This window comes from Neopsephotus bourkii, unplaced genomic scaffold (assembly GCF_033783945.1).
Source record: "Neopsephotus bourkii isolate Nb327-2 ecotype Australia unplaced genomic scaffold, CSIRO-AGI_Nbou_v1 NB_1767, whole genome shotgun sequence".
NCBI classification, from domain to species: domain Eukaryota; kingdom Metazoa; phylum Chordata; class Aves; order Psittaciformes; family Psittacidae; genus Neopsephotus; species Neopsephotus bourkii.
Window position 1 is genome coordinate 3342137 of NW_026902241.1, and position 27069 is coordinate 3369205.

The 27069-nt window shown below is 40.2% G+C and overlaps 1 protein-coding gene across 9 annotated transcripts in view; it reads right to left on the reverse strand.

The window, feature by feature from the left end:
* Window positions 1–27069, reverse strand: part of LOC133225774 (SAM and SH3 domain-containing protein 1-like) — a 546087-nt gene that overhangs the window by 6479 nt on the left and 512539 nt on the right. For 7 of the 9 annotated variants that reach the window (XM_061378537.1, XM_061378535.1, XM_061378536.1 and 4 more), the window contains 9 exons: window positions 25767–25899; window positions 20971–21806; window positions 16884–16955; window positions 14587–14730; window positions 12314–12449; window positions 11207–11376; window positions 9897–10106; window positions 9065–9215; window positions 6264–6377 (listed from right to left, as the gene is read on the reverse strand). In XM_061378537.1, the coding sequence (XP_061234521.1) occupies window positions 6264–6377; window positions 9065–9215; window positions 9897–10106; window positions 11207–11376; window positions 12314–12449; window positions 14587–14730; window positions 16884–16955; window positions 20971–21806; window positions 25767–25899 (1966 nt within the window). Of the gene's footprint in view, window positions 1–6263; window positions 6378–9064; window positions 9216–9896; window positions 10107–11206; window positions 11377–12313; window positions 12450–14586; window positions 14731–16883; window positions 16956–20970; window positions 21807–25766; window positions 25900–26605; window positions 27040–27069 lie in introns of those variants that run through there. The other 2 variants (XM_061378544.1, XM_061378540.1) reach the window with 2 other exon arrangements.

Here is a 27069-nt window from a genome sequence, read left to right on the forward strand (position 1 = left end):
AAATAATGGATCACTTCTAAATGCATTTGAAACAAAATTATTTACTTGCTTTTTCATAACTCTAGATGTACAAGAACTCAGTGCCATTTTAAGCTTATAAATTTGTCAGCTTCAGCTTTAATGAAGAACTGGTAAACATGACCATGCAAAGAAAATTCATTTAGAATACTTAATATCCTTCCTACTCCCCAGTTTGCAGGGATTGGAGGTTTAGCTCCACCTTTTTCAGTGTAGAAATGTCCTACAGTTAGAACTGATACCTTATACCCATTACATGAACTCTTTTGTTCATGTAATGAACACAGAGAATATAATTCAAAGGACCTACCTCTTTTTTTTTACTTTTCTGATTTGTTTAGGATATGGGTAATTATGTTCACCTTTAATGAAGTTTACTAAATTGCTCAGAAAAGCCTTTTTTAAAAAGAAAATATCCAGTTTATTCATTTTAATTACCAAGTGTGCCAATAATGTTATTTCATCTTTTAAATGAGCAGCAAACTATTTGCAATGGCAAACCAGAGAACAGAGGAGTGCTAGAAGACTGGTTTTGCACCAGTCCCTTTGTGAAGTTACTTTTAGGGACAGCAGAGTTTTATTGAAAAAGGGCTTATACTAAGAGATGGAGAAGAGTTTCAAAAGGGAGTTTCAGGTGTGACTGATCTTAGTGTTATTCTTATGTCATAGTGTTTTATTGAAGTGGAAGGTCTTAAGAGATGTGGTGTTTTATTATAATCACTTAAGACGAGATGACATGAATCAGTATGAACAACATGTTCCTCGTAAGCTTTATTTTGTATTTTTACAAGATAAACACCACTGATTTTGAACAGTGAATTCCATCAAATCTGCTTGACAGAGAAATTCCGATCAAAGGGACAGAGCTCACTGGAGTATCCATTAGTATGAAATATAAGGACATTTTTCAAATACTGCATAAATTATTTAATTTTCTTTTTAACAAGACAGAAGTAAATTTGTCTCAAAGCAGATGACCTCTCAGAATGACATCACATCCTGAACAGTTATTGCTTTAGGGTGACAGGGACACTTTCCCCCATGTACAATAAGCTTTCTAAAATCAGGATAAAGCTTTACATTTCTTTTTGCAATGGGGAAAAAAAATAAAAATACACGAAAGCCCTAATCCAACAGATTCGATTAAATGGTCTCAAAAGTCTGTAACAAGTAATCAATAGCTGCTGATTAAAAGACCAGTTACTTTGGAGATCTGAGTAATTTTGCTAACTTCATTGGAACAAAATTAATCTGGTGCACTTTCAAGCAATAGACGCTTTCTTCCCATACAGCTCACCTTCAAAGCTTTATCCTGAAAGAAGCTCAATGCTTCGGTTTTTAATAATATTCACTCCTCACTTTGAATATGAAAGAATCTGTTTAACACCAAAAAGAAATAGCTTGCTTTCTCACTTTCTCTTGCCTCTTTATCTGCTCAAGGAGTTTAAAAAACAAAGTATCCAGAAAACCAGTAAAGAAAATGGAGGTTACATTTAAAGAGAAATGGAAAAATACTGGTCGCATTTACTGGTATGCCAGCAAGGTTATTCCACCTAAAATCAAAGTGAGCCTGCAAGGATGATTGCCAGCACACACGATCTCCTTTCTCAGAAGCTGTATGGTTCACAGTTCAACCCAAGTTAAATATTAACATTACCCCAAAATGCTAATAAAGACACATCACACATTAAGTTGGCTCCCTTGCTACTACGTTGAGTTCAGGTAGCTCAGAGAAATAGCAGAAAGACTTCTCTGTCTGCACCTTTCCATGGTGCTAAGCCACCACTTTCTGAAAATAACTTACAGCCACATTAAAAAGACATATTTAAGAAATTTACATTCATTTTTTAGTGCCTTTAGGCACTAATGTCAATATGTAGTAAGTGTGGAGAGTTCTCATTATTCATATTTGCTAGTAGATGTCTAACTTGTGCGGTAATTCACCATATTGTCTGGGGCTTGCTGTTGCAGCTCACGTAACAAAATTCATGAACCTTTGTTTCAATCTGAAATAAATACTTAGGGGATATACTGGATTAGGAAAGCACACTCAGGAACCTCAGCACTGAAAGACAAGTTGTGAGAAATGCTACTGCTGTGCAGTGCAAGCTCTCAGTGAAGCCACAAGGGTAGCTAGTAAACAACGTTTAGTTCCTCTAGAAATAGGATATGATTGTGTAAAGCAAGTAGTCAGGGAATGGAAAAAAGAAGAGATGGAGAATAGAAAAACACAGAAAAAACCCCACGAAATAAAACAAGGAAAGAAAAACTTTTGAAAGTGAAATCTTCAGTTAATTCTAGCCCGGTCTGGCATAAAAATACAAATGTAGAGAGAACGGGATGAAGTTCAAAACATTTTGTCTCGAAAATGTATAACCCAATATGCAATCTTTAACCTCTCTGCTTCAGAATGGTTTCAAAACAGTGCTAGGTTTAATGCTACTGTTTTGTACAAAGGATTTCAGAACATAATTTCTCTTACACAGGTTTAAATCAAGAGCAGTATCAGGAGTGCAGCTGTTTTCTAGCTATTCCTTCTCTCCTCTTAACTACCAAGTGCACCTTCATTATACTTCTGAGGCATCAAACAAAGAAGATAGTATTTCCTGAAAACAGACTTTTATATATGTTTTTAAGTTGTTTTCATAAAGTAGAGAGCTATATAAACAATGTCCCCAAATTTAACATTCCCTCCCTTTCTCAGGGAAACAAAGAAGAAAAAGCCTACAAGGGTTAATATTTATAGCTAGTAAGGTTTAAAACATTTTTAATGTCAGCACTTTTTTATAATAATTCATTCTTATGAATCCTTGGTCCAGATAATTAGTCTAATAATGCCTTTCTTAGTGCTGTCAGCTAGAGTCGCATCTTTGATTTAAATGTGTGCAGAATGACACAGGTGTAATGGTGAAAACTAAGGTAACAAAGGTGGTCTTTACACAAAACAAATGGAAAAACTTTCATTGTTTCCAGGTTCAGTTAAAGCTACAGGCATACTTCTACTCTTTTTGTTTAATGTTATGGTGCAGTTTTGTTAGACAAAGCACTGTCCACCTCTCATGGTACTTGTTACTAGAATACAGAGAAGGAACTTACCTATTTCCTGTCATCATCTGCCTCAGAAGAAAGGGGATTATCTTGGGGAATATTTTCAGAGGTACAAGAATTACAGCTAAAAAATTTCAGTGTTTCTTTTAGCATCTTTTTTTCTGTATGGAAGGTTGTCCTCTGAAATTTAAGTCCTCCAAACCAGACACAGAATGTATTCAGTGGCCTGAATTAACATCATTTGGCATTGCATTCTGTGGCTATATTTTGCATGCATTTCAAACAGCGCTGTTGACACAACACAGATGATGGCACAGAAGACAACTGTAGCCTCATTGTTGGTTGTTTTTAACTGATTACAAGCTAGCAGAAATGCACACTACATTAGGCAATGCGGACACCTGTTCTGTTGCTTCCTTTTCTCACTAGTTAGCACTGAACACTTAACTGCTTAGGATGCCTATTTGGCACTATGGAAATCGGGGCTTCAGTATCTGAACAAACCAGAGAGCACCCTTATCCCACCTGATAAAGCCATGATTTGTCTGCTTCTTCAGCTTTAGCATTGCATCCACAATTCTTATCCCTTCACATCCCCTCTCTCCTTAAATAAGCTATACAGCACAACAAGAAAAGGTTCAAAGACACCAGACATGATCAGGGACATGAATGCCCTATAAGGAATAAGAACTAGAAGGGTGCTGACATGGGAAGGAGTATGACAGAGGTCAATACAATAGTTAACTGGTCTAAACACTGTTAGGATGGAGGTTCTATGGAAGACTAGGGATGTTCATAAAAAGTTTCAGAAAAATGGATGAATGCCAGGAAACAGTAGCCAATTTTTTAAGTCCTTAAATGATTCATTCCCCAAGAGTACCCTGAGAAGCATCAAATATGCTTGCTCTACTCCTTTACTATTCTCTAGCTATCTGCTCTTGGCCAGACCTCTGAGAACTAGATTTCCGATATGGTTTCCAAATATGTTTCAGATAGACAATGCTTGCAAGCAAAACAAGTACAATAACCGCACCATTGTCAGAAGTCTAGAAGAACGCTTGCTCTCTCTGCCTTGTTTCAAACCAAGCACTGGACTATACAGACTAATAGTCTGATCAGGGCCAGTTGCTGTCTGCTCTTACGTTCTTCCTAACACTGAATACATCCTGAACTGTATATTCTTTGCTCTTCAAAAGTTGGAATAAAATCACAATGGTGCTGTAAGTACATTGTGTATACTTATGAGAATACCCAAATATTTCTGCAGTGGGACCCAGAGCAGTACCTATAAAAGATACACATGTGCCACTGCCATTGTACATAGCGAAGTACACTCTAACCAAAACATAACAGCAACTCTGAAATCTTATAACTGATGCCAAATGGTGCAACATCAGCCCAAAACAAGGCACTATACTAGATATCAAAATACTATGTATAACCACTCCCCAGGAAATCTGAAGAACCATTTCTTCTCAGAATGTATTTCCCATTTATGAAGCACAGTTTATTACTGCTGCTCTGCTCATTATGATGTTTATACTAGACAAATGATTATCCTTATTTTAATGGATGAGAATCCAATGTATTTTGAAAACAATATGCATATAAACAACTATGGTCCATGAACTCTGCAAAGAAGGTGTAGCACATTTCAGATTAACCAGCCTTGACAAAATCTCTGAATGAATCCCATACCAAATGTTCTTTTCATAATGGTTTTCAAAACAAGCACTAAATGCATTTGTGAGCAAAATGATGCAGAAATGCAGCAAGCCATACATAAAGAGCAATATAAAAATTATCAGTGGTAGTTCACATTCTGCAAAACTCAGATAGAATTACTAGTTTAAATGTAAAAGTAAGTATCTAAGCAGACAGGCAATGCCAATTGCTTTCTACAGATTTTATTATATTGTTAAAATAAGGAAAACGTACAGGCAGCAATTTAACTTCAGTGCTACAGCTATCATTATGATGGCACTTAAGAGATAAAAAGGGAAGAAAATTGTCACATATGCCATATATTTAGCCATGATTATATTTCAGCATGCCTACTGGACGGATTCATATTGAAGAAAAAAATGCTCTCTGCTTTCAGGAATTTAGCGTATTGTTGATTTCAGCATTCAGCCCCAAAGCAAAATGCAATTTTCTTCAATAAATGGTTATTTCTGAGTGGCAGACTGACAGAATATGCACATACTAAGAGAAGGACCTTTAGCTCATATTTTAAATGGAAAGAACGGCCACTACAAGGGGCGTATAGTATCTCTATTTATTCTGTTCTTTGTTTCCTGTTTATGCTGGATGTTAGTTATGAAACCAGGTGGTCCGAGGCCAAGCCATGGCTCAATTGCTTGGACTGATAATGCCAAGCTCAAACCAGTTTCATGTATTTTAATATTTCATTCCTAATGACAAGATTACACCATCCCTCAAGTAAAGCACACTCAGTCAGCACAACAAACTGATTTCTTCAGAACAGAGCAACCTCTATTAACATCTCTCATGGTAATTTTTCAGTGTATCACCTTTCACTGGTGCAAGATAAGGCAATGGGAATTGATACCATAAGCATTTTTTTCCCCCATAGTTTATTTCTTGCCAACTTCTCATTTAATTTAACTTGCTAGTGTTCATACACTGAAAAGTCCTAAATCTCTGCAGCTGGCTTCTGAACACAGAAGGCAACATGCAATATAAGCAAGCAAAGATACAGCCTAAAACAGAGAACAATTTTTCTAAATATTTTTTGTATGCTTTTTGCTGAAATCCTGATCTCAGTGGAGTTTACTGATTTCTCCATTACCAGCAGTCCCCTAGACGTGCACTGTTGGAGTGTAAGTAGTGCAAGCCTCATGAGGCACAGCTGCACAACAATACGACAGGGATTGGAGAAGGCAGAGAATGGCAGTGAGAGTGCCTGCTGCTATATGATCACAGAAGAAAGATGATTTCTGAAATGTGATCTGATTCCTACTGATGTGATCCAATTCCTACCAATGCAAATAAGTTAGAAACAATAGCAAAGAAAACCAGTGGCTGAAGCCAAGAGGAAAAAAGGCAGTCAGAACAAAGAGGAAAGTCAAGTGTGAAGTAGCCTGGGTTAGTTAGGAACAGAAGCAGAAAGTATATGAAGATATCTACTGAAAAAAGGCTGCAGGGATTACAAGGCTCATTGCTGTCACCATTACCATTCTCCAGGTTTTCATTGCTTTCGTAGCAGCCAGAATCCCGAGGAGAGCATCCGGTTAGGCCTTGGCCTTCAATGAGAAGTTTCTCCTGAGATCCTGACTGGTCGCTGTTACCTAGAGGATGTGAGAATACAGTGAAAAACAGGCAAACAGAAAATCTGGCTGAACTTTTCCACCTTCCATTTCCAACACCACTATCCTGTGTGTCCAGAGAAAGGCAATGAAACTGGCGATGGGTCTAGAGCACAAGTCTTAGGAGGAGGGAGCAGGGTTGTTCAGCCTGGAGAAAAGGAGGCTTAGGGGAGCCTTACTGGTCTCTACAACTACCTGAAAAGAGGTTGTAGTGAGGTGTGCTTCAGTCTCTTCTCCCAAGCAACAAGCAACAGGACAAGAAGAAATGGCCTCAGGTTGTGCCAGGGGGCACATGAGGGGGTACTTATATTGGATATTAGGAAAAATTTCTTCACTGAAATGACTGTCAAGCACTGAAACAGGCTGCCCAAGGAAAGTGGTTGAGTCACCATCCCTGGAGACACTTAAAAGGTGTAGATGTTGCTCAGGGACATGGCTTAGGGGGTAGACATGGCAGTTCTAGGTTAACAGTTGACTTGATCTTAAAGGTCGTTTCCAACTTAAAATATTCTATGATTTCATGATCTTTCCTGTTGTATTAATTGTAGCAGATCACTGTTTTAGAAAAGAGGGAGCATTAAGAACAGCCATCTCAAATGTTGGAAACATTCATCCTGTTTGGTGAAGAATTAAGTGACAGCCTCAGCACAAGTGTGAGGGAGCAGTGTGACACACAACGAAAGCAGAATGGACTGCTTGTGTACCTCAGCTGCCCTGGGGCCAACCCCTGCAACTTACAATTGTGGAAATTTATTTAAAATGATGGAGTCAAAGTTCTAAAACTTAAAAAAAAAAAACCCAAAACAACAAACCAAACCAAACAAAAAAAAAAAAAAAAAAACCACAACAAAACCCAAACCCAAACTTAATGCCCAAAACAAAGGGGAAAAAAAGAATAAAATAAAAGCACTGAAAAGAACCAAATCAAGTAAAAAAGAACAAAATTCTAACCCTAACCTACTTTTCAGAAGGGACCAAGAGGAAGGATCAGAGGTAGGTCTCACAAAGTTAGATGCTCTCCCCTAATAAAGTGAAAAGGGACAAGGGAAAGACTAGTGGTAACAATTCCTTCCTTCCTTCCTTGGTCTGTGCAAAGAGTCAGCACTCAAGTGTGGTTAATCTAGGCTGCACAGGCTGGATTCCAGGAATTTACCCAGATGCAAGGATAGAGTTTATGCTGTGTTTTTCTTTTCCTGCAAAAAAATGTCAGAAATGGCTACTCCAATTCCTATTCTTAGCACATGAAAGGTAATTATGGGGTGGAACTAAATGTTGCCCTTCCCAGGTTGCAGCTGTCTGGCCCTCACTTCTCTTTCTGCTCATCATCCTGACTTGGAGTTGGTGTTTATACTTTCCAACCACCACATCACATAGTTCTTCAAGTTTTCAAACCAAAATTGAAGTGCCCTAAAATAACCATTACTTCAGGGAAGTGAGTATTCCAAGTTGGCCTGCAAATAATGAAGAGAAGCTCATATTAGGTAATGAAAAGCTACTCTGATATAAGAATCTAAGTCTGCAACCGCAGTTTTATTGAGGGGTAGAGGAGGACAGAGAAAGTGTGGATGCCTGTTTGGGAAATGAAATGAACAAAAAAGCTATGTATCAGTGAAAGCTCAGGCCACACAGCATTGTCTAGAGATACTAACCACACATCTCTCTATAACAGAATTAAGCATTGCACTTAAGCATTTAATAAGCAGCTGTTTAAATTGCTGCTATGGATTCTGCACAGAAGCACCTGAGAAAGTGTGCACACAATCCATTCCACTGATTCTGTTCAGTGTGATACTGAAGTTCTGCTGACACTTAGGTATAAAGGGGCAATTCAGTACTGTCTTAGGTTGCTGCAACTAGGTATTGAGTGCATCTAAATTTCTGTCTCAAGCTACACTTGTTTTTCAAATGAATCTACTCTACCATGGCTCTATCATGACTACTGTGTGGATGGTACAGCCCCACTTTCTCCTGTGCAGCAAAGATGCCATCAGATTTGACTGCCATGGCTTGGCTCTGCTTTCCCTCATCTTTTCAACCACTTGCTGGAGAACATCTGTACAATAGGCAGACTTGCACTTCTGCCCCTTAGGTAATTAAGTCACTGTCTTCTGCTATTTGCACTTGACTTACATTTTGTCCCTTCACAAATCGCTGTGTTGTTATGCGTACAACCTGAAGCTACCCCTGTAGAATCCTGCAGTCCACAGTCCAAGAACCATATGTGTGTGCAGGTAAAATAAGAGAGTTTAATTCACATTTTTAATTCACATTACCCATCTCCATAGCTCTCTGGGTTTAGATCTTTTTCTTACCCTTGTCTATCTCATAAAGAAGTTTCTTCTTTCCTGTTCTCCATGCCTCAGCTTCTTATTTTGAGTAGGTTATCTCAGGATTTATTCCTGAATGTCAGTATTCTAAAACATATGTGTTGTTCATTTGATATCACATGAATAAGTTGGGTAGCAGGGCTTACATGAACAAAAGCATTCTGGCAGAACAAATACAAATCTTAAGTCACTCTTCAAAAATCTACATACTGTTACACAGAATTACCCTGGAAATAACTAGATTAGGGGAAAAAAGATCAAAATCCTGGAACCAGTTTTCTGCTTTAAGAGGTTTACAAGGTTCTTGGCAGAGCTACTGAAAACTTTAAAAATCCCACATACTATCATACTCCTGTAGCAGCTCCACCGCTGTGAGGAGAACGGCTCTGTGTTCAGGATCTCGGATGTTCAGTTCATCCAAATCTTCTTCCTCTAAAAGCTTAAAGGTATCTAGATCTTCATAACCATTGAACAGAAAAGTGGGCATGTGCTCCTGCATGACAGGAAAAAAAAAAGCAGAACTGTAAGACAACATATTTACTCAACAAAGATACCAGAAGAGATATTCATAACAAATATAAAAAGCAGTAGTTTAGCTAATGCAAACCAATGTATAACAGCAAAATTATAGGATTATAGCTCGTAAAAACACTGCTCAGAGTTCAGGGAGGTAGCTGTGCCAGAACCAGAATGCTGCACGTATTTTTGTGTTTGGAATGCACTGTATTGAGCCTGGGTAGTGTGCTATCCAGACTCACAATATGGCACAGCTCTGTATGAATGAGAAGTATAAAGGGTGAATGACTGCCCCATTTGTTTATCCCTAGCTCTTCTGAACAGAAACATGGAAAAACCATTCCTCTTGAAAAAGACGGTTACTACTGTCATTTTACACTTTTTGCTTGCTTTTGAAGTGTGGCACCTAGTAGCCATACTATGCAAGGATTTACAGTCTGCGAGTGCATGCAGCCTGCAGCACTTCATCAAGCCTGACAGGCAGTTCTGCCTGGCCTCAGCAATTTTCACTCTGCAGCTAGCACCCGGCTCTGCTAAGTGGTGTCATGATACTTCAGATTATGAATCTGGTGTGCAGCAGCTTTCAAAACAGTAACCCCAAAGGTGTGACCTCTTCCCACAAATAAAACTGAAGGGTAAACAGAAAGAGAATTCAGACCTTTAAGTTGATGCGATCCAAGAGATCCTCAACTGACTTGGGCTGAGGTGGTCTGCTTTTCCGGCGTCTCCTGGTGGGCCGCTTTGGCTTCTCTTCCTCTTCATTTAACACATCCACATAGATAAATTTGAAAGTGCCAACTTTGTTGTTCAACAGGCCCATCCAAGTGCCCATGGGGGGTTTGCTGATTATATCAATAATGTCACCTTTCTGCAGACCAAAACATCAAGAAAACCATTTAGGCATGATCTCTGATGGATATTCAACCAAAAAACCCACTTTGCCTCATAATTTCATGTACACAGAATGGACAACACTCTAGTTTTAAAAACGTTAACCACAGCTCTTGCAAAAATATCTGATTATACTTGTTTTACAAATGGGAGAAAAAGGTATTGACATGCCTAAGGCCACAGAGCAAGTCAACAAAAAGACCTGGAATAGACCCCCACTGCCCTGATTCACAAACCTGCTTATACACTAGTCATGAATCACTGCTGTTTCGCACAAATGTCTCTAAGCTGTGCAATATCAGAAATGGTGCAAATAACATGCTCAGTGTATACAGACACAGCCTCACTTCAAATCTCCTGAGGAATGGAGGTGTATGCAGAAGTAACTGTGCAACACTGCTACTTTTCCTGAATTGCTCCTGACCGTAACTAAGAAATGGACACACAAGCATTTTTGTATCCTTATAAAGAGATTACTGTACGTACATTTAATAGGAATTACCTGCCCACAGAATTTTAAATAATGAATGTATGGAGTCAGATAGTTTGAAGAATACAACACAACTAAAAATAGAAGTTGATCTCCAGAAAAATTAAAGGGAGGTGACAACTCACAGTCAGCAAAGTAATTCAACATTAACTCAAAAGAAGTTTTATTAACTGAAATGCCTTTAAGAGGCACTATGCGCAGATGCATCCACATTCCTTCCACAGATTCTGATTTTTTTTCCATTGATGAGTTAATTCATTGTGCCAGACAAAGTATTTTTCCAATCTCAAAAAAAAAAGGAAAAAAACCCTTGCAAAATGGAAATGAATTTGTGGCACATTTTTGTTTGTTCCAGAAACTAAAGACACAAGTGTCTTTCCCTCGATATGTAGAAATCCTGATACCTACGTTCTATAACTCTTTGCTGTAATTCAAGCAAATCTTAAATGTATCAGAATAACACAGGTTAAAAGGCTTCAAAAACCACATGTAAACTCACTAAAAGCTAAGAATCGCATAGTCTTGCAAAGAGCTCTTATTTTGCCAGAATAAATGCTTGACCCCTTCAGAAGAGATATGGCTGGTACCTTGAGCTTCAAAGAGTCTGTATCATAAGGACTTGGAGTAAAATCAGTGTGAACCCTGGCTCTTCCACAAAAAGGTCCTCTGTAAGGAGGCTCTTCATCATCACCGTCTTCTGATTTCACGCTCTCCCTGTTGCTGGTTGAGGAATCTGTTGTGCTCACCGTCTGACCACCTGGTGAGAGACACAGTATCAATCTCTAATAAAGAATTTCTTTGTGAGGAAGGTTCAGAAAAGAAAACAGAAGCAAGACAGAAAATGGGTCTTCTTTCCACAAAACCTGGTAATCAAAAGTTCTTAAATGCTGCTATATAACTAACTCTCCCATCATGTGAACTTTGCATTCCTGTTTTCCCAGATTCAGCTCCTCAATATGTAACTAAGAAGCTGTTTAACCAGTATCTCATCAAAGGAGATGTCATTTCTCTGAGAAGTTTTGCCCACAGAAAAGCACAGCGGTGTGAGTAAAATAAGCTCTGAACCCTCCATGAAGTTCCAGAATCCCCTCATTTCCAAAAAATCAGTTTCATGGCAACACTCTGTATTGATATTACAAACAAAGAAAACCAACCAAACAAACAAAAGGCAGATGATTTTCAGAAAGCACTTTCAGTTATTTAAAAATGGAACTTTCTTTTCAGTCCCTCTCCTCCACCCCCCCAGTACATTCTTGCTATCTATTGGTCAGTAACTCACAGCGAAGCAAGTGCATTTCATCTGTGTACCACTTAAGTTCTGTCCAGAGACAGTCTTAGCCAGAGAGGTTTTAAATACTCATCTAACTAGTTAATGAGAGAACCTCAAGGTCCCTTTGGAGGGAGGGTGGGAAGCCCACCAGGAGGCCCAGGAGAAATCTAAAGTTTAGAAAAGCCTGTTCACTAGTGGCCAAGGATTGTAATTCTCACTCCAATCATTTCTACTATAACAGAGAACCCAAAACACCCATCCAGAAAGCAAGTGCTTACAGTTCTTTGTAAACCCTTAATGATTAACCCATCAGACCTTCTAACTTCTTAACCACTGTTTCAACTTTCTCTGATTCTGCTTATTGCAGAGATCTCTGCTCCTTGAAGCCACACAAATGGAGCAACACAATTACAAACGAACTTACTCATTGAGCTCTGACCACTTAAGGAACTCCTCAGGCTCTCTACTGAGCCACCAGCTTTCAGCTTGGGTTTGTCCAGGGAGTCAGTGTCTGGAGGTGGCGACTGCGGAGAACCTGGCATGACCCCAGGGCTGGACTCCTGAAAGGGGTTGAACCATTTCAGTTTGGTAAATGAACACAGGCACTGACAGGAGCTGCTTGTTCATCTTCAAGGAAAGAGATTCTGTTTCCTTGCTTTTTACCAGACCTTCTATGTTTATCTACTTCTTTAGTAGTACTCAGCTGTGGCAGAAACCCAACTTTATTATGCATGACAGCAGACACAGGAGCAAACAGTACAGTCTGAAAAAGCTAGCACTCCAAGCAGAAAGAAACATCAAGCACACTCAACTCAAAGTTTGTTAATGATGTATTTTTATCAGCAGTACTTGCAAAACAGCTAATGCCAAATTCAGCTTTCTGAATCAAGACTTTATATGAAGATGACCACAAACTAATCAGGCACTGCAAGTGAAACATGCATCAATGTACTTCTTTTTTTCAGTGAATTGTTATCTTTGCTCATTCACCTTGAAGACAAAAACAAATTAACCAGAAAATGCAGCCTGTGCATAGTATAAATACTCATCGACATAAATGCCTAAATATATAAAGATTTTGCTGCATGTGCAATAGGTGAGGCAATTTCTCTTTTCATTCATTCAAGCATTACAGGAAATCAAAGAGTATTTCAAAAACTGAAATTCTGTCAGCCTCTGTGAAGCACGGAAGTTAAAGCAAAGCAGCAGATTTTGCGGCCAAAATAAATTTTGCTTGGGATTTTTTCTGAATGTAGGAGATACTGGCACATAGTTTGCGTCATGATGCCAGAAAGGTACAAATATTCTAAACCAACTGTGCCAAAAAGCTTGAAAACAAAAGAACTGTAGCTTGCACACAAGAAGAGGTTTTGTGGGGATTTGTGGTCATAAAACTTTCAGATGGAAGCTATTATTTGCATGCTGCAGAATCATCAGGGAAAAAAGTCATCCCAGCATACGACTTCAGAGGTCAAATCAATCTTGGAGAGAGCTCCAGAACTGTATTGCTAACTCACTAAAAACGATTTCTCAAGTGTCCTTTTCTTAGGCAGTCTTTGCAGAGGGGCACTGCAAGGCCACTCAGACACCAAGGCATCTTTTTATCAATATCGAATCATCTTAGGCCTTAAAATGTTTTTATCTGTAAATTTAAATGAAATAACTTTAACTGTAGCACTGCCCTGGTTATGAATCAGTATGACAGTTCTACAGGAAAGAGATTCTAATGTTGCAGAGCATTGCATAAAACTGGCCACGTTCCAGCCTGTCTCTGCTGTCTCCAGATTCTGCAGTTTGAGGGGCTTATTTTTAATGTTGTGAGCTGCTCCTTTTACCAGCACTAAGGCTTTGCATTAATACCAGAAACCAGATCTGCTGAGGGAGGACATCCTTCCCATTCCCATTTCTCTACGCCTTGCAGCATCCCTGATACGAGCCCACTTGGGGGCGATGTCAGCCAGAGAGAGCTCGGCTTTCCCAGCTATTACACGTTTCAAGTTTGGTTTGACTGGCAAGATTGGTTTCAAACAAATGCCGAAGAATTTTTGACACTCCACTGAAGAAAAGGAATGCAAAATATACCAAAAGGGAAAAAGACAGCAATTGTTCCCAGGCCACTGAAATTCAAAGCCTAATTTACAACTAATGTACTTAAGGTTTGTCTTTAAGAATAGGTCATAAAAATATGTAATGAAAGAATAATAGGAAAATCTTCTGTGGGATGTCCCTTTCTGACTACATTGTGCATCTGTTTTAACAGGATGCTGCGGAGGGAAACTATGATGGACAAAAGATCTATAACAGCAGAGAACCATATATGTGAAGTTATGCTGAGAATTTAAACTAAGGTATAAATTGGATATCAAATATATTACTGTGACCCTGTGTCAAAGACCAGTTCCCTTAATAAACAATGATAGATAAAGAAATGGAAACAGAGTGCAAGATGTGTAACGCCATCAACCATGGGCTTCTGCTGATGAGCTACTTGAATGAAAATCTGAAAATGCATTTTCATGGTTTGACATCTATAGGAAGCCATTTCACAGTAAGGGATTTTATAAGAACATTGAAATAAGCCATATTTCATAGTCTTGTTAGAATTATCTTCAGAGATGCCTTGAAGCATGGGAATCAGTATTGATTATCACTTCTACACTATTAAAGTGTAGGACTCCATTGCTCGACCTTACATACCTGCTCAGACAGAGAGCTGCTGTATTTTTTAGACATCCTTTTCTTCATGGTTTCTTTTACAGACTTCACCTTTTTGCCCAGAGATATACGGGAGGCAGAGGGGGATTTGATCACGTCTTTATAAACAAAGTCTCCTTCTTTGCCCTGCAAAATACAACAGGGTTTAAGCCTATAAAACAGAAGAGCTATTTTTTTCCTCAGTTACCAGTCACTGCAGTGACCTTGTGCAAGCTACTGTAGCAGTCCATTGTAACGTACTCCTAAGGCCTGATTTATAACCTCCTCTGCAGCTACTGTTTGCACGTATGCTGTGGTTTGTTAGGATGACTTTATCAGGTAAGGATTTGACCTGACAGAAAACTCCACAGTTTCAAGCTAAGACTTACACCTTGTAACAGGAGTAAAGGTACCCCAAGATCCTAGTCAAATATATGTGTGTGTGTGTGTGTGTGTATATATATATATATATATGGATACCTGCATTCGATTGCAGAAATTTACTTAAAGAGGCATCCAGTTAACCTCTCTTAATGACAGTCTCCATGGTTTTAGTGTATATTTTTTTTTTATATATATATATAAACCTACAACAAAAACCCACAACAAAAAAGCTTCTAAATCCATCAACCATGGCAGGAAGTAACACTTGCACAGCTATTCTTAAGACATCCAACAGGGAACTGCTGAACTAAATTAGCTGATCCATATACAGTAGATGACAATGGCCCGCTGCTTTGAATACATTTAATCTTTTCTAAACCAGCTTAAGATACCCAGCATTTACTTATGCCACAAGCATACATGAAGAATTAACATGGATCAGTTGACATTTTGCCAAACTCAGTTGTGTGACTCAGCCCTTACTCAGATTGGCCAGGTGGCTTGTTAAACGTGGTCTTTCATTCTATAGCATGTTGGGAGTCACAGCAAGGCAGCAATATTAAGACTTACTACCAGTACCTTCCATTGGCAAGGGTACACCAAAAATCACAACGCAAAAAGGACCAAAATCTGTTTAGCCAAATCAACTGACTACTGAATTTGGCCCCTGACTTGGTTCAATAACCTTTCTGAAGACAATTCAGTTACTTAAAATGACAAATCTTAAAGTGTACACTGTATTCTACACAAAAGATTTATAGCTTTTTTCCTAAATTTATGTATGTTTGCTACTTTATTAAAGTTCTTCAAAAAAACTTTCTCTGAAATTCAGCTGATACTTCATTTCTGACAATTCTCCATTTTTCCTTTAAAAATTGTTTGTGTTTACAACTTTGGTAACTTTTAGTCTTTTGGCAGAAATTAAGGACAGCTTTTTGCCTTTTCTTTTTGTAAAAAACCTTCTACTTAATGGACTTAAATGTTTAAAGAAAAAAACCCTTGCTCTAGATACATTATTCTGGTGCACTGCATCTCTCCCACTACTGATGCTAGTAGGGAAAAATTTAATTTATGGTGTTAAAAAAAAATAAATCAGAAAGCCAAAAACAATCCCAAGAAACAAAATATAATGCTGGCACACAAAATGGTTCGCAATTTAGACTTGATTTAAGTGAACAGAGAAGTTATAAGCTCCAATGTTGAAACAGAAAAGAAAATCTTATGTGGGCAAAAACGAAAAAATATGTTGGCAATTTCGTTTGATATGATGTTCTGTCTCATTTCTATTCTGTTATTTTTGGCTGCAGGCTGGCCAACAGTAACACTGGGATCAACATGAGTAACATAAAATGGAATTAATTCTCAGGGGAGGAGTTTTTTTGTTTTATTTTTTCATAACACAAAGAGCTCTGAGATCAGTTATGCAGCACCCAGCACAACAGGATCCTGGTCTACTCCACAGCTCTTAGATACAATAAGAAAACAAATAATAAATCTCTTGCATAATGACTTCCACCTAAATAACTTGCAGATCTTCAGTGAAGGGAAGTTTGCCTCGTCATTCCAAATAGTAAATATTTTTACCAAGAAAGTATAGTAATCATATGTTTTGCCTAGGGTGATGCTCTGAGGAAGTCAGACATAAGAACAGCTCACAGATGTACCCCCAGATCTGCACTTTGATCACTTGTTCCTGCCTTTTTACACATATGGTGTATAAATACTTATACACACATAGGTATGGGCGGGTATGTTATTCTCAAAGCTAAGGAAGCTTGAGGTTAACAAAGATACTCTGCTTTCTTGGATTCCCAAACTGTTATTACAGACCTAAATTACACTTCAGCCTATAATAACTCTATTGCGCATTTCTTTTTATGCTATTTCAAGCATACACCTTCTTGTCTTAAACTTACCATTTGGTCAGAACTGTTTCCAATATGAAGGGAACGATTTGTCAAGTCAAATCCTCCAAAGCTACAGGTTCTCTGTAAAAAAAATAACCAACAAAACAATGGATACAGTTCTGTCACAATGATTAGTTCACTGAAAACATCTGTGATTTGGGGAACACCAATGAAAACAGAAATGCTTGCAAAAATGGAAACAAACAAACAAAAGGATGGGAAATTATAAATCAAGAAATTTGTTATAAAGCCATTTGAGTCATTGCCTTTTCCAGAGACGACTCCTTGGCCTAAGGTCTGCTGCTGTTGAGTCATCTATTGCCTACTCTTCTTTTTAAAAAGGAAAAAAAAGACCTTCTGGTCCGAGAAGACTGTTGTTCTTATGCATCAAGTTTTCCAGGGTGCTGGCAACTCCACCTCAGGCAGCACTCCCATCTACCTTCATAAATGAGTCCACAGTAGCACTGAAACAGAGAATCACCAATCTCTTAAAGCACTGAATAACCTACCTCCTGGGAATAGCTCCATAGATTTCATTTCCACTGAAATACAGGGAAACGCTAGAGGCCTTGTAGGGGAAGCCCTTGGTAAGAGGAGGGAAAAATCAGTCTGCTTACCCATAAGCATTGTGTCCCCAAAGACTCAGCAAGCCCTGATTCCAGATTAGGTATTTACCATCACACTTATGGTGGTACAAAGCAGCTCTGCTACTTCTGGGATAAAGTATGCTATGTTTACAGTGCCACAGTCTCCTAATGGAGTGACTCAGTTTTGGCTGAATGCACAGATTTAGTTTATCTTGATCATTCTGAATAAAAAAGGAAAAACAGCACTATGATACTGCTTCCTTCCCAAGAGCAGAGGGCCACCAAACTCAGTACAGTTGCATCAGTACAGTTGTATCAGTACACTCAGTACAGCTAACGATCGTTTAATTGTGGTGGATGAATCTCTGCTAAAGCATTGGTATTGCTTTAAAAAAGACCAGACACTTACAGGGCTCTGAGAGAATCCAGCTTTTGCTTTGCAATCACAGAATAGCTTGGGTTGGAAGGGACCTTCAAAGGTTATCTAGTCCAACCCCCCCGCATTCCAAAAGGTAAAACCTTTGACTTTATATTGGGCCACTGAACAGCCAGCTCAACAGTACTCAAGTACCTGGCTCTGCCAGAAGCCTCACAGGGCAATCCAGGGAAATGAAGATGCAACAGTTACAATTTACTTGCACAACTTCAGTTCTGGGCTCTGAGTGTGGGTGGTAAGACAGGCAGATGCCTAAGTATCCTCTTGAGGAGGGAGAAGATCAGCTACTTGCAAACTGCAAGTTCTTAGGGACTGAACTACCCAGCAGAGTAACTTCAAAGATCTTAAGACTCAACCAAGTGTCAGATCAGACCTACAAAGGATTGCCTGATCAGTACCATGAGTGTGTACTTGGGAGACAGTGAAGACTTACCACCTGAGAACTACCAGTCTGCTTCAACACTCTATCAGAAAGAAGCAAGCTCTATAAACTGTGGCTTAGTAAATGATTACATGAAGTAGTTCTATTAAAATAAAAATTCGTCCTGCCTTGTTCACTGCTAATCAGCATACACATTAACAGCTTTTAAAAAGTTTTCTAGCTTCTATGTTAGCTGCTGCATACCTACAGCGCTTGGATAACCATTTTTGTACACACCACAGCTCTACTAGAACTCAAAGCCAGCTTTATGTATGCCCCACATGCATTAAAAATGAGTGCTGTGGTAAAGAATTTTTTTATGTGTCTTCTACCAGAAGGCAATGTGACTATGGCATAGCTTTTAAAAATTCTTTTTGGAAAGCATCTGAGACCAACCACAAGTAATAAGATCAGTTCTTAAAGCACAGCATGTAACGACCTTCTCTCAAGAGTCCATTTTAACTAATCCTACAGTCTAAAGGCAATTGCAGCAATGAAGAGAGAACATCTGGAACTGCTCTGAGCAAGCTGGTCTGTCAAACCAGCCAGAGCTCCTCCTAAAGAAATCTTCTCAGATAGCAAATTGTTTGCTAGTTAAAAGCTTCTGAATAAATGCACCTTAATGCAGGTGCTTATTGTTTCATTATAGATCTCCCCACACATTTAATATTTAACTTCCACCTTCAGATTCCAGTAGTGACCCTGGCAATACTGTACCAAACAAAAGGTCTGTGGATGAGGAGAGGGATATTCAATGGAATGGCCATGCAATCAAAAGTATTATCCTTTTGGGAGAAAAGAAAAACTGATGCGATTTGAAAATTTCATGCATGTCCAGGTCACTGAAACAAATATAAATGATAAAAATGAATGGCAAGGCAAGACAGAGTGACCAATTCCACTGAATACATAGGCATTGCAGTTTCCCTGAGGTTGCAGCAAACAAACACGAAGCATTTCTAGGAAGAAGGAGTGGCACTGGTTGAAGTTTGCCAGCTTTTCATGGTCTCAGGAAGAAGTGTGTTGAAAAAGCTAGTAAGAGCAGCATGCCTCCACCATTTATCCCATTCAAATGGGACTGGAGGAGCAGTTTACTGAGGAGCTCCTCAATAACAGCAATAACACATCATGCATTTCTTCTGCGATTGTATCTCTTGCCAATAAATAAAAGTTGGCCAGATGGTTTTCATAATGAAATTACTATAGCAAGATAACTTATTAGAAAAACTGAAAAGCTTTTCTGTCATCTGTATTTACAAAGAGAGTTTCAGAGGATATTTTTAATTATGGGGCATCTCTAGCACATACAAGCATTCTCTTTTGCCTGAGATAACCCTATTGTACAACCCACAGAAGCACAAGTAAGATTTCTGTTATCATTGTAATATCCTTATGGGAAAACAATGTCTTCTGAGAGTACAATGATTGTGAAAATAAACAGTACCCTGTGAGCAGCAAGGCAAGCAGTCAATGCAGAAGAAACTGTGAAGCTGCCAAGAGGGAATACTCATGGTATTGAGTAGAAAAAAAAAACACGTCTATTTTGCAGCTGAAGAGCAAAAAAGCAGACCAGGAAGGTTTGGTCCCCTCCCACAGGTTATTCAAGGAGACCAAGGCTGTGACTCTTACATTGAGAATACCACACATCTGAAGAAATTAAGCAGAGACCTCTCAAAATGAAATCTGTAGTTCAAGAGGAAAAGCTGTTTCTACTGTATTGTTCACTGGAATAGCTTGCTTAACATTACTGGTGCACTGCTCTTCCCACCCACTGAAGGAGGGAACATATTTACGTTGTCATCTAGAAAACAAACTAGCTGGCTCAGCTTTGGAGATCTGGCTTGCCCCAAAGACAAGTTCCTAGGAAACTCAGCATCATGGTAAAAGGAAATGTCAGAAGGGAATCATATAATCAGGAAGCAGCTTTGGATCTCTGGAGTCGTCAAATAACTTCCCATTGTATTGCACATTTTTATTTATCAGCCACCCCTTGTTCCTTTTCCACAGTGTTCTGAGGGAAGGTCCTGTCTTCATCCCATGCTAGAAAGAAGGAGCAACAGCCAGGGGCAGAGCAGAAGGGGCACTTCTGGCGGTGGCAAGCAGCAAGCAGGGTAGTATTAACATAATGCCAACCTCCTTGTCTTTCTGCAGCTGTGTATGTAACAGAGAATACAGTACTGGGTGGGTGAACTGATGAGATGCAAACTGAGAAAAGGAGGGCCAACATGAGGCAACAACAGCAAGAGAGAAACAGCACAGTTGATTAAGGATGCTCTAATCCTTTGAAAATTTTCTCTGTAATCCCTTTAAAAGAATACCGATTCCCAGAGTATGACAAAGAACATGCCTATAGCATCTCAAACCTATGTTCACATGTGATCTCAATTTCTCTGCTACTTTAAGAAGCAGCAGTGTCATATCTGTGCTCTCATTGAGGTATTCTGTACACAAAGGAACTGCAGTTTCAACAAAACTCATACCTGACAGGATTGTATCAAACTCTTACCTCAGAGCTGAATTACAGTACTTAAGAGTTTCTAACAGCAAGGAAAGCAGAAGCACTGACTTTTAGTTAAAGGTATAAAGCAGAAAGTGTTGACTGCAACCTCACAGAAACTGGAAGACCACCTTCATGGCAACTCTTTGACTCACAGACTTTTGGTGGATTCTCAAGAGAACCCTTTTAGTACAGCGATCCACTGTGGCAGCCCACTTCCTCTTGGCCTCCTCATCCTCCTCCAGCAGGCATCTCCTCAGGTCCTGCTTGTCGGCCTTGCTCAGGGTCCTGTCAGTAACGGGACGCACCAGCTGTGAGAGGTTGAGGTGACTATACAGGCTTTTCTCCACCACATAGGTAATATTGAACTCGCTGACAGAAGTGCGCCCTCGTAGCCTTCTGTTTGGGAAGCCACAACCTCCACCCCCTTTCGTTTTGTGCCGCAGTAATTGCAGGTCGCAAGCTGTGGGAGATGCTCCTTTCCTAGCAGGACGCTGGCAAAGAAAAGCTCTGGAACAGGAATAGTTAGTATCCATTTTCTTCAATCGGATCTGCTTCCTTACACTCTGAATCTCCTCCAGGGACACCAGAAGATGGTGCTTGTGCCTGTTGCTGTCATAAAAGCAAATGCTTTCTGTACTTACCCCATGGCTCAGTGAGCCAAGGCTCTTCTTCATTTCCCCATCTGTCATGGAGCGGCAAACTTTCTGGGTCTTCTCCTCTTCTGGGTAAGAGAAAAATGTCCCCAGTTTCTTGGGAGGCTTGATAAGGCCACGGCTATCGGTTTTGCTGAAGGTCTTCACCAGCTTCCGGTTAGCTCCCCATGTATCAAGACTGCTGGATGAGGGAGAAGTAGTAAGTGAGTCCGAGTCATCCTCTGGCTGCTTTTCGCAGGGGCTGTCAAAGTAGAATTGCTTCTTGTGAACTCCAGAGTAAAGTGCTGATCTGTCATCCAGTATAGGAGAGTTGTCAAGTGAGTGCTCTTCCACACCTACAGGGGACAAAAGCAGCACAATGCATGTCATCCATCGCTCATAGTTATCTAACATACTTCTCCCTACGGAGCTTTGCTGTATTACTTTAAGATATCTCCCACTTCAAATGGAAGAAAACTCTTCCTTATAGAAGCAGCCCAAAAAGCATTTGCAAGTAGTTAAATTTGAAGCAGTTTGTTCCACTTCTAAAGTGAGAGTTCTGGGATGAGTTAACAACAGGCAGATGACAGCATCTTATAAGTAAACTCATTGTTATTTTAAGTTTCTCCCTTTCATCTGCAGCTAAGACAGCTAAGACAGACCACAGGTGCTCTCACAAAGAACCCCTTAAATGCTGGAACTGGGACCTGTTTTCATGGTTTGCCTTCTGATACTTGCTCAGTTCTAGTGAGATTACAACAGGTCAGAAATATACTCAGATATTAAAAACCAAACAAGTACTTCTCAGGTCCAGTTTTGCAATACCCAATGCTGCTCCTGCTGCAGAAAGCAGTATTATTTTTTTTTATGGAGCTGAGCTCCAGGATGAAATATAAAGTTTTGGGATTTTGATGGGGGAAGAGGCACCAGTTTAAATCACACAGAATTTTCTTAAACAGATGCAAAGAAAAAGTAAGTAGGTCAAATTGCGGGTGTGCCAATTTCAACAGTGTCTTTCCTGGCAATGACAGAAACACTTGGTTTTCAACAAATACACATTTCACAGGAAGGGAAGACTTTTTGCAACACAAGCACTAGAGATGGGCAAATAGCCAGGTCTCTTTTTTTGGAGCACAGAGAAGGGGATAAAAGACTTGAACTTGCAATTCCTTTTCACGTTTATCACTTAAGATACTTTTCTCTGGTGTTTTCTTCTGAGCAAAGCATAGGTTCAGATGTTAGACGCGGTAAAAAGGAAACAGTCAAACAAGAGTACACATCCTCCGCAGGCTTGCCTAACAAATTTCACAGCATTCCTAGGTATGTATCAGAAACACACACAGAAATGTGACTGTACTTATTTCTTGTCAAAATAGTTTTCCTGCCTGACCCAACTTGTCCTTCATCTACAATTGCTTCCACTGCTTACACAGCAGAGCTAAATTTGAACCATGACAGAAATACCTATAACTTACAAAACTCCCTCATTCAATAACAGAAGACACATTTCAAAATGAAAGAAGACTGGTTGCCCTGTCCAGGCTTTCTGTCTCACCTTCAGTTCACTCTGTTGGCAAAGCATGTTTGATGTACATTTGCTGAAAACTAAGATGCTACTGTACCAAGATGAAACTCACTGTGACAGTGAAAGGACACACAACTTTCACTATTTTGAGAACTTTTCTGGGAAAGGGAATGGAGAATGTGGAATAGAGTCCGATTTTGACACCACTTTTGCTGGACTGTCCAGCTTACTCTTTTCGCCCCTCTACTTCCCAATGTTGACAGAAAATAGACATTCTCTTGGGACTGAATATGTGCTGATAAACAATTTTAGTCCACTGAGTAAATATGTTTTTAAACAGCTTGTAAAATATGCATTCTGTGTCAACACTGTAACAGATGTTATTTGGAGTGAGTCCATGACACAAAGCCATAATGACGCAGATGTAGATGTGATCTGGTTTTAAATGCTATATAAGAATGGTGCCCAGGAATTACAAAGATTCAGTTATTTAACTCACTATGAACATGCTAAGACAAAATAAACATGGATTCAGCTATCGGCACATTCTAGTGCATATCAGATCATCCATATGTGTGATAGCAGAGTCAACAGCAGAAATGTGGGAGAAGGCTCTAGGATAGTTGTTTCTCCCAAAGAAATTTTGGAGGACTATGAGGAACCTTCCGGGGAACTGCATGTCAGTTTTCAAACCAAGCCTACTCTCACAGTTTGTTAAAGGCTGTTAAGCACTGACGAGTTTATTGAAATTTTACTGATGTTACTCCATCAAATTTTATAGCCAACTCCCCAAAACTTAGCCATCCAGGATATCATATTACATTCATAATGCAGACTCAAATAACAGCAGCAAACTGCTCAAGAACCAATCACAGGTAACTTGGAATGCCAGACAGCAATTCCCAAATCTGACTATAGTAATTTTTGTGACCTTGAAGAGCTCTTTGACATATCCAAATAGGAATACAGACCTGTATTACACGAGTTGGAGGTGGACAGCATTTATAAAGCAGTTTTACTTTGTCATATCAAAACTTGGGTGTCGAGAGAATTTTCTGAAAGAAGTCATTCCTAACATGGACTTGGTTACTTAAGCGGCCTTCTAGTTATAGAGAAGTGATGCAGAGGTATTCCATGATGTGTTATACAGCAATAATTGTTCTTGCTACAGAGTTTCCTGATCAACAAAGAAACTCCAGAGTGTTAGATAAAGTACAAACTCAGAGTTACACATAACTTATTCAGAAAAGCCTGGAGTTAAAACAGAGAAGACAGGCAGCAGACTGAGATAGAATGAAACAAAGCAAACGTTTTTGGATACAATTGTTAATTCAGTGATTTTTCTTTGGGGGGCAGGGGTGGAAAAACTCAGTGGAAAAGAAAAAAACCTGGAAGAACAATGACGCTTAAGTGAAAGACCGAGGGAGAAAGGGAAATAAGGAGGTGAAGCACCATAGGAGAGAGTACAGAGAGCAGTGCAGACACTTAGCATGCTGAGGAGAAAGTGTGGCCAAACTGCAGGAAGGCGTCTTCATGCACAGTGGCCCCTGAGCTGCCTGCTCCTGCAGCTGCTCCCATCCCTGGGGCCTCTGGCTGACTGCTCCCTGCAGCTTTTCCCAGACCTCCAGGGAGGGAAGCGGTAGAACAGGCCTCTCTTGGGTCCTTTCCTCAAAGCAAAGGAAAAATAGCCATGTTGTGTTCACCAGTCTCAAAACCTATGGTTTTGCTTCAAGATAGTCCAGCTTTATGTTCATCCTGTAAGGTGACCTTTTCAGACCAAGAAGTTGCCCAGTGCACAGGTCTAGACATGCCTTTCACACCAGCACCACCAAAGAGGCAGGCTAGATCATAAATTTGCCAACAGCTTCCTGCCACATACTCAAGGAGATGCATTCTCCTTAAATGCACTAGGAAGGAATCATAACACAGCTCAGCTCCCTGCAAAGCTGAAGGAAATCAGCATGTGATTCGGGGAAGGCCACTAACACAGAGGGATGCCCACAATTCCAATGAGGACTCAAGCAGAGTCGTGCACAAAGGCTCCTGAGGCTCAAGCTCCACTAATCTGAGTGCTCACACACAGATACAGGTCATCCAGAGTTAATTCTGCAGCATGGTATTCCCAGGGGCTGAACTCTGCTTCACATTTCCCCACCCTCCTCCTCCTCCTTTCTCTCCCCCTCTCTCTTGGCAGCAGGGCTCATTCAGGAGCCAAACTGTAAGCAGGCTCCTCCAGAAGTAGGGATTAATATTACATGAGGCCGTTGCTATCCCACAACAATGTCTGATAGAGTTTCTGTACTTTTGCCACAGGGTGATGCCATGGTGCAACTGCATCACCAACCAGCCACTACACTCCCAAAACTAGTGAGGGGTTCACTTGTGTTCCATCCCAGGCCTCAGAGGAGGAAGCAACATGGTGGTGGCTCTGCTTACCTATTTGCTGCGCCTGTGGGGCAGCCAGCTGGGATGGCTCCTAGTCTCACTCCCTCCGCAGTATGGGGCATAAAACATAAACAAAGTTCTAATCTCTTAATGAGGGGCTCTCAAGCACTGCTCTGGAAATACCAGATCAGCAATAACCACATCCTAGGCTGTCACTTTCCTCCTTCCACTGTCTCAAAATGCAATTACTTGCATAAGGCATGCATCATAGACAAGGCAATCTTTCCTACCATCCCTTAAGAACACTCCATCCCTCCCTCACCCATCCCTCCACTTTCTGTTCCCTCTCAACAGAACTATGTATGCACACACAACAGTTTTAACCATATGCACATTGCTTTTTTACCTTCCGTACTGGGTTTTTTCATTTCTTCCACTCTTATGAGTTTCTTCCTGACTCTGCGAGTAGAATTCACCAGCTTGTGCAACCTCTTAAACTTCACCGACTCCTCTGTTTCATCATCGGATTGTTCTCTTGACTGGCAAAGAAACAAAGGGAATATTAATAAAGTAGTAGTTCCACAGCTTGCTCCTTCAGGTCAAGTTAACCCAGCTCATCTGCTGGTGTCACTGCAGCTCTGTAGCTGGTGTTATATTTTCAGTCCAGGTCACACAGAAACATTTAAATTACTGAGGGTTTTCTTTTTTTTCTTTTTCTGAAAGCATGACATACCATTTTGATGTCTAAATCTGTGCAGTGTAAGATCTTAGGCATTGAAATTCATTCCTGCCCTTGTCTTTCTTCCCATGCATTGTGTAATAACTACTTCCACGTCCTCTCAGTGCGTTTCAGGCAGGGCTCTTTCCCAGGGCTCTTCTCACCATACCAGTTATGCTCCTGTGGTTTGGGTCAGTCACTGGTCTGTCTGGCATCTCAGAACTTGCTGTTTAAACCTGGTTATAAACAGCTTCTCCAAACTGAAGCTCTGTCATTGACGACTTCTTTTTCCTTCCCCCCCACCCCCCCCACCCCGAGTCTTCCCAGAAAATCAAAACCAGCAGCACAAGAAAGGGATGGGAAGGAAAAGGAAGGAGGAGACCTCATCTGCCTTGTTCATGAACTGCCACAGCTACGAAATATTCCTTTCCTCCTCCCTGTTCCCTACACTCCTCCTGAAGGCTCTTGAGGCTGGAATCAAGATGGACACAGCATTCCTCCAGCACTGACCAAGGGAAAATTCTGACCTTTTCAGATATACAGTGCAGTCCATATTCCCCAGCATCCCGTTTCGTTTTGCATCTGATCCAGTATGCTCAGTTCCAGCTGTTTTCCCTCAAGTATCAAACATTACAGAGACAAAAAAAAATTCCCCTCTCTCCAGCAGCAGTGACACAACAAGCTGAAACAATCCATTCCTTGTGAACAAGAAGATGACTTCGATTTTCGAGCCAGGTCCAACGTTCAACGTGCTACTTCCTCTGTTTTAATCAGTTCAGAATGTGGAAGGCGGTGGGGGGAAGGGAAGGGAAGAGAAGGGAAGAGGAAGCCAGAAGGGCTCTCCGGCTCGGCCAGGACAGCCCTGGCACTGTGGCTGCTGCACATTCCTGCATGCAGCACAGGCTCCAGCTGGAGTGCAGTATGGATCATATACTTTACGTTGTTTTCACCGGCGGTCCCAGCCAATTCAATGCATTCCTAATAGTCAGCT